General features: G+C 41.4%; 1 protein-coding gene across 1 annotated transcript in view; it reads left to right on the top strand.

Annotated features, from left to right (window-relative positions):
* The window catches only part of LOC147693230 (tyrosinase-like), a 38767-nt gene extending 27473 nt beyond the window's left edge, over positions 1 to 11294 (top strand). The window contains exons 3-5 of the mRNA XM_086933638.1: positions 5388 to 5601; positions 7512 to 7653; positions 10157 to 11294. Coding sequence (XP_086789764.1) covers positions 5388 to 5601; positions 7512 to 7653; positions 10157 to 10406 — 606 coding nt within the window. The 3' untranslated portion in view covers positions 10407 to 11294. The remainder of the gene's footprint in view (positions 1 to 5387; positions 5602 to 7511; positions 7654 to 10156) is intronic.
* Positions 11295 to 15629: the final 4335 nt, after the last annotated feature.

A 15629-nucleotide genomic window follows, 5' to 3' on the forward strand; every position in this document is an offset into this window, starting at 1 on the left:
GAGGAAATGTATCCAACATATTTATTAATTTACAAACCAAATATCCATGATATTCTTGGCCCACATCACCCACCGGCTAGAAGATGAAAAAGTGTCATATGTAAGCATACCATAGAACGGTGTCCGCCAGAACAAATTTTATTTCCTTATTCTCTCTCATTGCCTGATACATTTTTATAGGTCTCCCTGTAAATACGGTCCAGTATATCTCACTTGCCCTTTAGCAAACAAAGGTTTGAAGCCACCCATTAACTTGAGCAGGAGAAAGAGACAGGCTGTTACCTAAACACCTTTATATTAGGATATACAACTTGCATCTTGGGGATACGTTTTGATCCATGTTTGGACTCCATCCAGGTCTGGAGGAGTTTTGCTTTCCCCTACGACCAATTACAAGCCTCTTTCTATATGTGTTGTTCATGTTCATGTACGCCTGAGGAAGACCTGCTGTGATACCGAACAATTAACACATACCCACAGGGTCGAAACGTCGGCGATAACATTGATGAACCATATTCACAGGCAACAAGCTGAGCTTTTTACAATTGGAAAACAGACATTCGTCCACTGAATTAGTTTTTTGTTTTGCACATCTTTTATGTGATTTATGATTTGTTGTTGTTAGACTGATGTGTTTGCATTGTGTCACTTTGTCACTAAATCATGTTTTTATGTACTTTTGTATATTTTTTATGAGAATATGTGTACAGCTTGGATCACAGTCTTTGGTGTGTTGTGTCTAATTCACTAACATATTCTGAGCATGCCCAATGTTGATTGACACCAGCCCAGAATTGTAAACTCTTTGTTGGTCCATACATAGGTGTATTAATTAACCAAAGGAACTGTGTCTTCCATCAGTAGCTCCATAATATTATATACCCAGGTTTTGAGGGGCACAGGGCAAGCCCATTATAAATAATGGACTACAGGTGGAGGGCTGACCTGTGATCTGATAGAATCAATCCTGGAAAAAAGTGTTTGTCAGCTCTCTACTGCACCAAGAGATCAAGGAGAACATGGAGGTCTTGGGAGGGGGGGTGAGTTCACGCTGCAAACATAAAAGGCCTTTACTGTCGGGGGACCTGCCATACCATTTCTGTGTTTGACACTGAAGAGACTGTGCATTATTGTCTGGTTGGCCAATGTTGATGGGCCTCTAAACACAAGGTCTCCCCATAGTTCATTTCGCAAGCAGGACAAGGCTTGCTCCATTTTGTGTTGTCTCTGGTTGGAAAAGTCTGTTCCAATCTGAATGGCTACAATTTAAACAGTTTGAATGGGATGGTAACAATTGTTGCTGTGGTACTTTCCACCTGGCATGGACTGTGAATGCAATCTGAGCCTCACCCTGCATGTGAAATATTTATATCCAATCGTACGTGCTGCCCCTGCTGAACTGCTCCTTGACGATGGAGCTTCATACTCTTTCCTGCAAGCCTGAATTAAACATGAAGGTCTACTGAAACTCTGCCGGCCTGGTGTACTGAAGACCTTGCCTGCATGGAAGCCCCCATCCAGCCCATGTAGCGCCAGTACACAGGCATAGAGTGCCAAGTTGCCGCCATACACCAAGGACGAACTGAAGCACTACCCAAAACCATCCTTCTACAAGTATAGATGAGATGAGTGTTAACAGTCTGGTAAGCAAATTGTCTGCTTCTGCCAAGGGGGGGATAGTTCTTTGTGGGTCTTTCCTTTCCCAGTGCCCCTCCCATCCTGGGTGGCAGAAGACCATGTATGTTTTATGTTTGACATCATTTTCCAAGGACGAGAGTTTTAGAAGTGATGGGATTATTTAAACATTAGCAGGTGTCCCACCAACCCAGTCAGAAAAGTCCCTGACTTCCACGCCCCTACAAGAGGACAATCTATTATTGCCTGGTGGGGATCTCTCTGCCTTCATTGCATCTGCTGCACCGGCAGAGGCAAAGAAGATGGAGCAGTGTGCAGAGCAGTTCCAACATTTCTTGATCCCACCTGGCTTACCTACAAGTTGAGTTGAGACATTGCTTGTGCTGTCCTTTTAAGACCTGTTGTAAGTACTTTGTGGCCTTAAAGCCCACCCTTTTCTTTTCATTTCTCTAATTCAGTGGCCTTTAAAAATGATTACTTTTAAGTGTCCACTTGCCCCATTTTAGCAACTGCAAAAGGGACTACTTTTTCCTATGTCCCAGAGCACTGACCTTCAATTTCCATTTCTACAAACGGGGCTTTAATTCTTGTTTCCATTGTTTTGAGCTCAGAGATCCAACGGCCGTGTAAATCATGTCTGAACTCTTTTATTATCTTTTCTGCTTTTCGAGCTTATTCACTTATTTATTCTTTCTCTGTTTTTAGAGTTAGTGTGCGTGTTTATTCTTTCTGTGCATGCTGCGTTAGTCCTTACTCAGGTCCTTCATCCTCTTTCACTGTGCTTGTTTATTCTTTCTGTATGTGCTGCATTAGTTGTTCCTCTGCATCGTTTGTGCTGTTGCTCTTCCTCTTTCACTGTGCATGTGAAAGCGTGTGTTTGGTGCCTTATTGTAGTGACTTGTAATGGTCCAACCGGGACTTTATCTCAGAAAATTAATCAGCACAACTCAATTGTATACTTTGGTTGGTCACAACTTGCAACTTAATATCACCTTACAGCATTGCAATCATGTCTCTCATCTGAATGTAAACAAATGTAGCATGTGACAGTCTTGCACACTAGCTTATGGGTACCAACATTGCAGTGGGTGCACCTAAGAATGCCAGAACTTGAAACTCGTACACAAACCTCTGCTGGAAATGCATGTTTTATACTTTGCAGTGTGACCACTTTGCATGGTTGTTGCTCTCCTCTAGCTGATGTCAGTGTTTGACATTCCTTTACCAAACATATGCATATCTAGAGTAGTTCATTTCGGTCATTTCAGAGCAAAAGGTTTGGCATGTTAAACTCTTTACCTGCATGCCTAGATGGCCTCCAATGGCCTCACTCCCTGGAGAGTGAAATGTGCCGTTATCTGAAATGTGCTCTGGGTTGTGTCTGTGTGCACAGAAATGTGTACAGTACAGATATGTGTCTTAGTAACACATCAGCAAACATAATGAAGGACGTCAAGTTATCCGATAAGTCAACGTTCAGAAAAATGTAGAGTTTTTTGTTTCTCTGCCCCTACTCTTAACGCTTTCATTTTAAAATTCCAATTTTGCTCAAAATCATGCTGTTGTTATTTGTTTTGGGCACTGAATGCATACGTTTTATTAGTCCTGTTTAATGCACTGTAGGCTTAAGGTTTTTACCTCGTTTTGTTTAGAAGATAGTGGAGATTTGCCTAAAGGACAACCTTTTGGTTTCGAATAGTGTGTCACGCTCATTATTGTTTTTTCCTTATATTTTGGGAAAATAGCTTTTCAGGCAAAGCTTAACTTCATTGGTTTGCTTACATGCCCAGGACTAGTCAAGTGTATTTGGGATTGCTGATATTAATGCTAAGGAGGGAACTGGGAATCAGATGGATTAAACTTCATAGAGGTGACGTGAAAGATCTTAGAAGGTTGCATATATGTATATTATTTTTTATACCAACATTGACGTTGTACTGTATTTGTTCCAAGATAATGTGCTGCATAGCTAAACAATTTTAAGATTCAAAAGGCGAGACCTATTAGCTACGCCAGTGCTTGTTTGTTTTAGTGAAAGCAGGAGTTCTTTTATCCAAACAAAAAAAACATGACCTGCCTTGAAAAGACAGTGTTCCTGAACACCAAGGCATTATAAACTGTCCCGGCCTGGGCCACCATGCCTCACAAGACGGGCCCTGGCAGTAAATACAAGCAATGGTCGCCCTGCCCTAAGTCACTGGTGGCCCAGGGCCTAACTGGCTATCCAACCCAGGGTGTGGCAGCCCAGTCAGCTGACGCTCTACTGTCACCAGTTCTACAGTCCCCCCTTCTTTGAATGGGATGAAGGACCCATGAGTTTGGTGCGACAGGAGCTCTGACAGTTTATGGGAACACTCCAGTCTTGCCTTATGGATTGCAATTCTAAGGGGGCATATTATCAAGGTGGGCGATATGATAACATCAGTGAGCGAGAGCTTGTAGGCTGTAGCCAGCGGTTTGAGGCCCGCTTTGCATGTCAGCGATATTTATCGCTAATGACATGCAAAGTGGGAGTACCCAACCTGTTAGCGACTGAAAGCAGTCGCTAACATCGCTATCGCCTATTATCAATGCAGGCTTAGCGATAAAAAAATTTGCGCTAAGCGCGAATATCGCCAAAACCTAATGCCTGCTCTGACCACTTCTTAACCTGTATATCCAATGGGAGGTGGATATTCAGGTTAAGCACTATTGGCGTTAAGGCCTGAATATCGCTGGATTTCCAGAAATATTCACGCACTTCGCCGCTATTGCCGGATATTTTATCGCATTTGAGATAAACGTTGCTAATAGCACGTTATCTCTGTGATAAAATGCGGTGATGCATGGTGATAGAAAAAATTTCGCTAAGCTTATTTAGCGATAAATATCGCTAGTTGTTGATAATATGCCCCATTTTCTTGTTTAATTTACAAACAGTATACCATTTAGGATAGATTAGTAGCTAGGAACTTCATGAACTGAATATCACACAGGTCCACAGTGTTGCCACTATATTACATGTGTGTTATTTTGCTGCTTTGTTTGAAAGGTGTGATTTATCTTGGTTGGTTGATGATTTTACTGTGCATGTTTAATTTTTTTATGCGTAATGTAATTGTTGTTTCATATAAATACCAACTTTTCTATCTTTATTGCAATGGTAAAAAATATCTCTTCTAAATGTTCCAACCATATTTGATGAGCTCGTTTTTAAATGCTCGGCCAGGCTACCACAGACTCAGGATATTTGCAAACTTATTTCTCACCTTATTTTACAAGGTTGGCTTGGGATACAAAAGTTATACCTGGGCATAGCACATGTGGGATTACCACAGGACAAATATCACCAACTCTGACTTCTTCTTTGGAGGACACAAGGGAGTTTGCATTGGAAATGGAATGAGCCCTGTAGCTGTAATAGGGCCCAAAGAGTAGCAACAGACCTCTGCTATGCAACTGAGGCTATCTTAGGGGCACTACTGACACCACAACTAAAGTTCATTCAAAGATCATGCAAGCACATGTCCTTGCTCAATGATTTTAATAGGCCCATGAGGACCATTGATTAGGAAATTATAGACTTTGTGGCCCTGCTTTCCATAAGATTACCAGGAGATCTACAGGGATCAGTCTTTTGGTGGAGGAGGTGTCTATGATGTATGAAGTAGAGAAAAAAAAACTATTCTAACATGTACTGCCTCACATAATACAGCTCTCTCTTCTTCTGACTTTCCAGCTTCTAACTTCTCTTCCTTCCATACCATTTCCAGAGTATATGCAGCGGGTTTAACTACCCTGATAAATATTGCACAGTCGCAGAAGATAAGTGCAGATTGGAGCCAATTTTTAGGAACCCTGGTGCAGACCCCAACAACAGGCAGCTGCCCTCCGCTCGGCAAGTGGAGGACGTGCTACAGTGGAAGGACTATGATACGCCTCCATACAACTTCACTTCCAAGCGCAGCTTCCGCAACTCTCTGGAAGGTAGGTGCAATTCAGTCTTTCACGAATATCTTGGTTGTGTGTGAATTCTCTCTTCTTCTTTCACATACCTCATCAAAGGATGGACGGATGGAGGAGGTGACTTGAAGCTGCATGTTTAAGTATTTACTGATTTCTACAGAGTGAATACAGTGAAAGGATGAAAAGTGCATCAGATCTCATGGTGTCAGTCAACAGCTGACACTGGAACCTATAAATTGGGAGACAATTCCCAGGTTGGGATGGGCAAAATATTCTGTTTCGCCGATGAAATTGGTGGAATTTTGGTGACTCCATATTACTCTTGCAATGCTGAGTTCCGGACAAATTCTGGCAATCACCGGATGGCAGAATTTTTTCTCATGCAGAGCTCCAGAATGGTAAATTGTAGAGCAAGATTTTGTGTCCCTACTGGGATTTCTGGTCCTGCGAGTTTTTTCTAATGCAGTAAGTCCCCACTATTTGTGGTTCATGGCCAGAAGGCCACTGCTCAAGAAGAAAATCTACTCGGAGCGGCACCAAAATCTTCTCAAGTAGCCTTCCCCTCTGGTGCACCACTGGTGCTGTTTGTGCTGATTTTTCAGCATAGAATGCATTCACACATTAAGGATATTTACTTTTTAAATTAGATATATATATTTCTTTTTATTAGATATATATGTACAACTTTTTCGTCCTGATGATGGTCCTGAGGATCTAATAGACCAACGGGGGACCAAAACGTCGACGCCCAACATAGTTTTGCTTATTTTATGTGATTCTGAATCTAATAATTTGTAATGTGAAGATTATGTTTTGTATGGTACTTCACTAATCCATACCTGAAGCAAAAGGTGTTTTATATACTACTACCAACTGTGTTTAAAACCTTGGTAGTATAGATGTTGCCATGCTGCGATAATAAGAAAATCGCAGAGAAGTGTAATTAAATATTTCTGTGGCATTTGTGCAAATTATTACTCTGCATCCATGGATTTATGATCACTAATGTGGCATCTTTTAAATTGTAATTATTCTCAAATGATTCCTTGGGGGGAAATTTATGCTTTTGTTATTTACGATACCCAGTCCCTTTGGGATTATTGGGTGGCTCTATTGTGTGTAACATAGAATGCATTCCCGGCACTAAATCATAGCTCTGGCAGCACAAGGTGCCTATTTCTGGTCATTGGCGGGACTCCACAGAACCTCACGGAGGTGATATGTAAGTCTGCATATTTCTGCAGAGTCAAATTACGTGAGTATCACACGCCCCTATTTCCAGTGCTACAACCAGCATGACATAATTCTTGCTGCACCAGAGCACACTCTGGAGCATGATTGGCTGTAGAGATTGAAGCCATGCTTCACTGCTCTACCTAAAGGCTACTACTGAAGCAATAGATGAGAAGTTGAGGGGACAATCCCTGATTTAGTACTGAGTTGGGATTCAGGATGCAGAAATAATAAACAAGACCTAGATTTTTGTCCTTGAACTCAATCACCCATGTTAGAAATAGCGATTATATCAGGCCTTCTGCTATAAAATATATCTTATACTCCAACTTGTACAATAATTTGAAGCACAAGTAAACAATCAATTGCAAGGACTGACAAAGATCTCGACTGATGACCCACACTATTGGCCCCACTCTACCAGCCACTCCCAAGTAACCATACCATGCACTTACCAAATCTTGCATTGAAAAACTGTGTTCAGCAGAGGCAAGATTCTTCACCGGCAGCCTTTATACGTGGTATAAATGAATACATCTCAATTAAGTGGAATGCTTTTGCTGAGCCTCTATGGAATAGCAAATTAGTTAAAAATGTTAGTGTTTTTTTTGCTCCTTCTTTCTCCTCATGAGTCAGTGTGTTCTAATATGTTCCTCAACATCTCATACTAAAAAGTCCATCAAATTTTCCATTCACAGGCTTCGTTGATCCATCCAATGGCCAGATAATGAGGCGGAGTCTGCACAACTTGTTCCACATGTACATGGGCGGAACAATGAGCCTGGTCTCTCTCTCCGGCAATGACCCCATCTTCCTTTTGCACCATGCGTTCATTGACAAGTAAGGTTCAATCTGTGGTTGAAAAATGTCTGAATGATCTATAAGAAAAAACAGATGTGACAGCTACTACATTAAAAACCTCAGACAATTAGGAGAGAGAGAGAGAGTCATCAAAGTGTAGGGACCACATGGACACAGTTCAACCACCCGTCTCTAGCTTGTAAAGCAAGAAGATTTATAAAGATAATGTGCTTCTGTCCACAGTGTACACACAGACCTTTAGGGTATATCCTTAGATTTCAGAAACTGATAACTGACATAGTACTGGGGATTGTGGACAGTGGAAATGTCCAGGAATGGGAGCTTCATGGTGCCCAATAGCCAACACCACGAAATGCATAAGGTTGGTTAAATTCAAGCAGGCAAGCCCCCTTGAGTCTTCTCATTGGGTATTCTGAGAGACCCAGGTATAGCGAGTTCCCAGGGTTCAGTGTCGACTCAGTAATCGCATCCACACATAAACAGCCATCATGGCCACTCGACTGCTGGCTCATACCCTCTCAAAAGGTATTTTATATATTCTAAGATATAGTCTTAGCAACAAATCCAGTCCCTTACCTCTATTTTCATCCTCCAAGTTTATGTCATACATTCTAATAAATATTGATTGTGAAAAGTCCAGTTTATCACCCTCAAGATGCAAGGTATGCATTCTGACAGCTGGCCTGTGCATGTCTAATTCACTGACACCCCATCACGTCTACTGGAGTGTGTTGCACATTCTGTCAGCTAGAGATAGCAAAAGATCCCATTGACTGCTGACGCATGTAACTCAAAGTCTATGTTATATATTAGAACATTGGAATTTTGAGTGCTCTATTTAAGGCAATGGAGCAGCATCGGCCTATATGAAATAGTATAGGGCCGCTGCTCTCAACACTACAATGTCCTAATACACAGCCTCTTCCTCCCCAACATATATAGTTTGGGCAGGGAAAGTAAAAGGCAAAGCATGAGCAGAAGGAAAGACAGGAACTTTCCCCCTCTCCCCTGTCTTACAGTATCATTGGAGTTCAGCTCTTGAGACCCTCGTGGGTGAGTAGTGCGCTTCACAAATCCCTGATGGATTGATTGATTGTGGTGGAAATTATGCTCAGATTCTGGGTCTCCCTGGATCGGCTGTACTAAGAAGTCGGTTTATCCAAGCCTAGGGAGAGCTGGGGGGCTGCTTCTGCTTCCTTTCACAGCTATCGTTAAGAAGGTTCAACAGCCAACAGCATTAGGAAATTCTGACCACATAAGGTACAATGTTTTAAGAAGCACCACGCCCACCATAGCAAGCTACACTGGCCATTAGAAAGTTGGAATGTTGAGAGCTCCATTGAAGATAATGGAGTAGCTCCAGCAATGTTTTTCATTGTGATCCTTCTTTTTAATTTAGAATATTCAACCCTTAGTGGGTGGAATGTTCTAAAAGTCTTATAGTCCTTCTGCCTCTGACTATACCCTTCCTGCACAAAACAATCCTGGCTACAACACAGGCACCCTTGCGCATGACCAAGGGTATTTGCATCGGCAGACAAAGGCACGCCATCACTCGGAAATGACAGAAGCGTGCCATATATTGGTAAATAGGGCACATTCCTGCCCTTTCCCTTTTGCGCAGCAAGGTGGGTTACTGTGCTGCTTATGGGAGAAAAGGCAGGAATAGGTTGTATTTACGATTAGATGGCGCACTCCTTTCCGTTCCTGGCACTGGCACTTTTGCCTTTCTAGCGTCAATGCAGGTACCCTTGCATTATTTCAGGGGCACCATCATCAAAGGCAGGATTGTTTCAACACTCAGTGGTATTTTCCTCTTTATGAGTGTGCTACAGAGTGAGGGAAAAAAGATAAATAAAGATGTTTCCCGTCAATGCATCTCTGGTTGAGAGGTGTACAATTCGGATGCATTTCCCGGTCTACCAATGTAGGTAAATCAGGTATTGTGTCAGAATCTATGGGTGGATGCATGGGTACGCCCATGCTTCATTCTTGAAACGCCCCCCGGTACGCCTTCCTGATGCAGTGTAACACAAGGGAGCAGTTTGTGCTGCCTTGCTTTACTCTAGATTTATCAAGTCACTGTGGCCGTGGCTCGATTAATACATTTAGGTTTTGTGTCATCTTTGCGTGGCACAAGGTTAATTCAAAACCCTGATAAATGTGCCCCTCAATGTGTTCAACTGGGGCTAGCCAGATGTCCCATCTCTCCACACCACATTCACTTTCCCTGATATTTGGTCAATTCTACCCGCCAGAGCTAGCCTCATTTCCAAATCATCGCCACAGCATGTTCCCCTGTTTACTCATCTCAGGTATCCGAGCAGCGGAAACTGGACTATTACCACATCCACCTCTATCAAATACTTCCTCTCTCACCTGCACGTCACATGTTCTAAGATATTAATTACCCCCAGTCAGAGTCATTAACCTGGAACTCCCCTCCTTCATTTCAATGGTATGTCTTCCAATGATTGAATGTTTCTTGTCCTATTAACAACTTCCTCTTCTCTCTCTGCAGAATATTCGAACGCTGGTGCGTGAAGTACAACGCCACCAGTGAAATGTACCCGAAGAACAAAATATATGGGCACGGCCAAAATGATTTCATTGTGCCCTCCATACCTCCAGTATTGATCAAGGACTATGTGAGACAAGCAGCACACTTTGGATACAAATATTCTGATTATGATCCTGCTAGTTACTATTCAAACACAAATGTGAAAACAAGAACCAGGCGCGCATCCCCGGAGGAGGTAGCGGCTGTTTAACAGTGCAAGAGAGACATAGGACAAATCTAGCAATAAACAGGGGTAGGTCTGACTGCAACAGGACATTTTAACAAGAGGGTTAGCAGGCGAGGACAACACCTACAACATGAGGAATACCAGTGATTTTTCCACTATTGTCCAATCAATTTCCTTGTTCCTACCATTGGAAGGGTTATTCCACCTCCAACAGTCCTGCTGACAGTAGGACAGGAGTCCTGTGTCTTGCTAATTCCTCACATACCTCATATCATGCCTTCAGACCTCCTGCTCTCTTTGGATATGGACTTGATGGGAGTTTTATTCTGCTGATTCTCTGCTAGGACTGTGATACAAGGATCTACCTCATTACCTTCTCTTATGACAGAATCCTACTTCCACTTGCAATAGAAATGCGTCCTGGATCGCTATTCATTACTTTGACAACTCACCCATTATATTTCATGGACATTCTTCTCTCATCAGTTGGAAAAAGAGCATCTCTTTCATTGCCTCCACTCTCTCCTGAGAGGACCTATTGAGAACCTACAACAGCACTCAGGATGATGCAGGTTTAGCTTTTATTCTTGCTATTGAAGCTTTCAATCAGAGGCCAAGAAGAAGTCAAGGACTCCTTGGAACAGAGGCACCGCTCAGCACCTCCCTTTGCACATGCTCTTGATGGCTCATCCTTCTTGTGTAAAATCATATAACATGATTTCCAAACTGATTCCCTCAACCTGCACTTTGTGTCTTTTCAGTCAACTAACATTTGTAAAGTTATTGTATTAGTTGAATTGATTTGATGGTTGTTACTCTTGATGTGTATATTTATCATGGAACAGGAAAATGACATTTCTTTCTGCATTAAGTATAGTTGATTTAATCAATAAATGCCTACTTCTAATGTGAGTGGCTTTCCACCTTTTTTTTTTGATTTGTTCTTCCTCCTCTCCAGGCTCCATCACATACCACACTGCATTTCCTAAGTGTTTCTTCTGTGACTGTGTGGCACATGTAGCACCCAATGCCACCCCACTGATTTTCACTGGATAGGTCAGTGAGGGAGAGGAAAAGACAGATGGCCTAGTCTCACCAGAAGATTAGATTGGATGTATGGAGGTAAAATGAGGCACTTCCATGTGCAACAGCTGCATAATCACCCTCGAGAACCCCTCCTAAAAATTTTACAAATACCAGGCCTAGGGCACAAGCATGTCTCTCCAGGCTTTTCTGTGTTATACAGCTAAAAAAAGAACTGTTGCTAGCTAAATTTTACTCTTAATTTTCATTTTATGAAACTATTGTGAAAATGTATGAACACATACATCACACAACTCTATTTTCAGTTCGAATGTCATACAGTCTCAGACTTCCCATTTCATCTTCTAACCACTGACTGTGATAATCACCATCAAGATACTAACTTACCCAGCCATAAGTAGGAAGAATGTTGACATGTTTCTGCTTGTTTTCCAACTTCCACATGTCTTCATTAAGGCAAAGTCGTAAAGCAGTTTGAAAAAGATGAATATTTATCAGCTCTGAAAGATATCTCATAAACAGAGAATACGTTGTTTAGGTTTATTTCCCTTATAAATATGCCTTCCTTTCCATTGCATGTAGCAGATATTGATTGCCCCATTCAACTAATCTTTGAAAGCAGACCCTTGCAGTGAGCTGAGTATATCCCTGACCTGTGTCTTTGTATATTGATCTCAGTAGTTCTCTTTAACATCAACGTATGATATTCTTATCTAGAAATAGAGAACACTGCAGTAAATTATTTTGATTTTTTTAAATTTTAAAATGTATTAGTACCCATATTACTTCAGGAATCCAAGTCATTAAAAGTAAAATCCTTACTAAATATGACCCCAGAATGGAAAGGTCTTTATCAATGTATTATTTCAAAAAAAGTCTACTCTAGAGATCTATCTCCATTAGTTTCTTCACAATGTTAATATCTCCTTCTAAAGATATCACCTTAATGGACAATAAATGATAGGGACAACTAGATTGTTGATTAAGATAGAGAAGGTCACCTGTCACTCAGAGATGCAATTGGCACCCCGAGGCCTGGGTGAGATATAAATGACAAAATCACGGTCCCCTGAACACGCTATATTTATAGCCCAGATATATGTTAAAACCCAAGTAAACAATCAATCAATCTTCTTTGGTTTGTCTTTTCTTAATTTCTTTTTTTTTTCATTGTGTTGAATACATAGTCAACACGTGTTTCATCACATGGTGTGCACTCTATCCAGCAACTTCTTCAAGGCTCGATCTTTATTTGTGATGCTTATCTTTTGTGATAAATCCATCCCAAACAATAGTTAAATACAAATTGCGTCCATGTACTGTAAATTCATCCTCCATAAGGTTTCTGGTGGTCATCTCTATTTATTCCCAAATGCCCAGTCTCAAAGTTGTATACCAAACAATTTCCAGGATCAAATCCAGAACAGCTGATGGTCGTGAATGTTGTGCACTTGCGAACTCAGGGTTATATTATCAAGAAAGGGCGATACATTATCGCCACTTTTATCACAGGAAAAGGCCACTAAAGCGGCAATAATGGGCTTGATAATATGCCCTCTTGAATTCTCATAGAAGCCCAGGTTAACACCAGAACATGGGCTTCCATGAGAATTCACAAGGGCATATTATCAAGCCCATGATTGCGGCTTTAGCGGCAGATTCCTGCCGATAAAAGCGGCGATAATGTATCGCCCTTTCTTGATAATATGACCCTTGGAGACCAACAGAAATGGATTAGTGCAATTCCCTGCTTCCCAAAATGGGACTGACACAGTTCCCCTGACTGTGGGCAGTGCCGGGCTGCGACTTATTGGCGAAGGGCCCGTAAGGATTCACACAACATTCACAATATACAGCCGTATTGGATTTGATCCTGACGTACATTGCATACGTTTGGGAAATGTATGTTACACGTACTTGGGATTTTATTCTATTTTTTTCACAGAAAATTAATCGTCATGTTCAAAATACATGCAAGGAGGCGTTTCACCCTAAAATATATTGCTAAAAGCCAGATTTGCAATTATCATAATATCTACAGTTACTTGAAAACAAAGTACACACATTTCACACATCCCTCGTATTCAATTAACTGCTCTTCTGTAACCTCTGGTAGTTCGATAAACAATAGTTTTTTACAGCAATATAAATTCCAATCTTACTTCAAATGTTTAATATCCTTATCTGAACAAGGAAGCAGATCCCAATGATGTATCTTCTGAATACCTCCCATTTTTAAGTTGTATCTGAAACATTTATTTAGCAAGAATAGTGGCATTGGTGCACCATTGCACACATATATGTAAAAATACATAATACATAGTAAAAAAGAACATTTATTCTGAATAGAGATTTTTCTCAAATTGAATGGAAATACTAAGTAAAAATGTAGGTTAATAAAATTAAAAAAACACAACAAAGAGATATTAAGTCACCTAGCAAATTGCAATACACTCTGTACACCTAAAGGCTTAAAATAGATTTGGTTTGGAGGGACCTTGAGTCCACTTGGATTCATAACATGAAGTCTGATATAGTTAATGAATTTATTTGTAGACTTTACAGCCAATTTCAATGCACTCCAAGCCTTTGAGCAATTGATGAGGAAACCCACTTGCTGCAACCATCCATCTATCAAAGTAAAATACAGCCTTAAGGAGAGAAAGTGATGCTCAATAAACCTCCATTAACTCCTTCCGTGCTCATGACGAGCTCAGCTCGTCACGAGTTACGGTTGAGCTCGTCAAGACCGTTGGAACGTTTGCACGCGGGGATAATTTTCCCGCTGTGCTGAACGTTCGAAAACGGGTGTGGTCATGCCGATCTCCGCTCGTCATGAGCACAGCGCCGCCGTGCACCGTGACGAGCTGAGCTTGTCACAAGCACGGGAGCGCTGCACACGGCCCCTCCTCACCCCCAGCACAGGAGGTGAAAATGCCCCGCAGCGAAGGGGTTAAAAAAAGGATCTCCCCAAGCCTGAATGAAATTAAGTCCTGGACAACATTTTTCAAATCATCTTCTGTAAAGCATTGCTACACAGGAAGGTACAATTGATTTTGTGCAGCATGGTCTGTGTTGCAAATATGATGTAGCACAGTATGCCTAACTCAAGGAATGTTCACAGTACTGGGCACAGAGAGCAATCAGCGTAGTAAAACCATTGCGAGAGAGCTCCACAAGCAGCAGTGCAAACTCAATTGTTTAAGAATCGACTTGGACTCTAAATGGCCCTCTCCATTTTTCTTGTATACAGTGGTAAAATAGGTCAGGTGAATATGTAGGTTGAGTCCCCTTAGCACATGGGGAAGGCCCTAGTTCACTGAAAGTGCTAGAATATGTGAGGTAGGGAAAGATGTCGACAAAGAACAATTGTTGCATTTACAATTTAGACAGTGCATACATATTTAGGAAACCGCCCACTTTCCGATATCACCGAAAATGGTGATACCTCAGAATGACATGTGAAGCATTCATTAGGAGGAGGTACCTTTAATCTTTCCTCTTCTGTCTTAGTCTTCTTCACAATATTAACTCAGGGGTTTGATTAGAGGTAGAGCCATGTATTTCAGCCATGGTCTTGGCACAGATCATTCAGAGTAGGACAAACATCTAATGTTTTGCATCCTCTGGTAAGTATTGCCTGGGGTTTGTTTCAGTTCTGTTTATCATTTAGTTAAAAAAAACATTTAAAGTATATAATATAGTGATATACCTTATTCCATGTCAACATTATGTTAACCACACACATCTTTCATTCACGGGCTTACTGCCTCTCGTCTGGACTGACCATCGAGCTGTACAATTTGAGCTGGCATTTTCAGATCATCGCACAGTTGGAGGGGGCCCTAGGAGGCAGTAGGAAATTAGAGCCTGGACAAAATTGAGGGGACAGATTTAGAAGAAATGCTTACCACAACCACAACCGGAGTGGAGGAAGCTACCACCCAATATACTGACTTGGTGGAGTCAGCCGGTAAAACAATTGCCCCAATTCAAAAGGTTGTTTCCTAAAAGATCACAACCCTCCACCCCATGGTACACAGAGGAACTTTGGAATCAAAAACTCATCTGCAAACGTTTGGAGCAGAATTGGAGGAAAGAATACAAGGAAGCAGAGAAATATATATACAAACAGAGCCTTGTGATCTATAAACAACTCTTATTCGATGCAAAGCTAATGTTCTTTGCTAATTAAATTAACTT

The sequence above is a fragment of the Lissotriton vulgaris genome, chromosome 8 (genome assembly GCF_964263255.1).
Source record: "Lissotriton vulgaris chromosome 8, aLisVul1.2, whole genome shotgun sequence".
Classification (NCBI taxonomy): Eukaryota; Metazoa; Chordata; class Amphibia; order Caudata; family Salamandridae; genus Lissotriton; species Lissotriton vulgaris.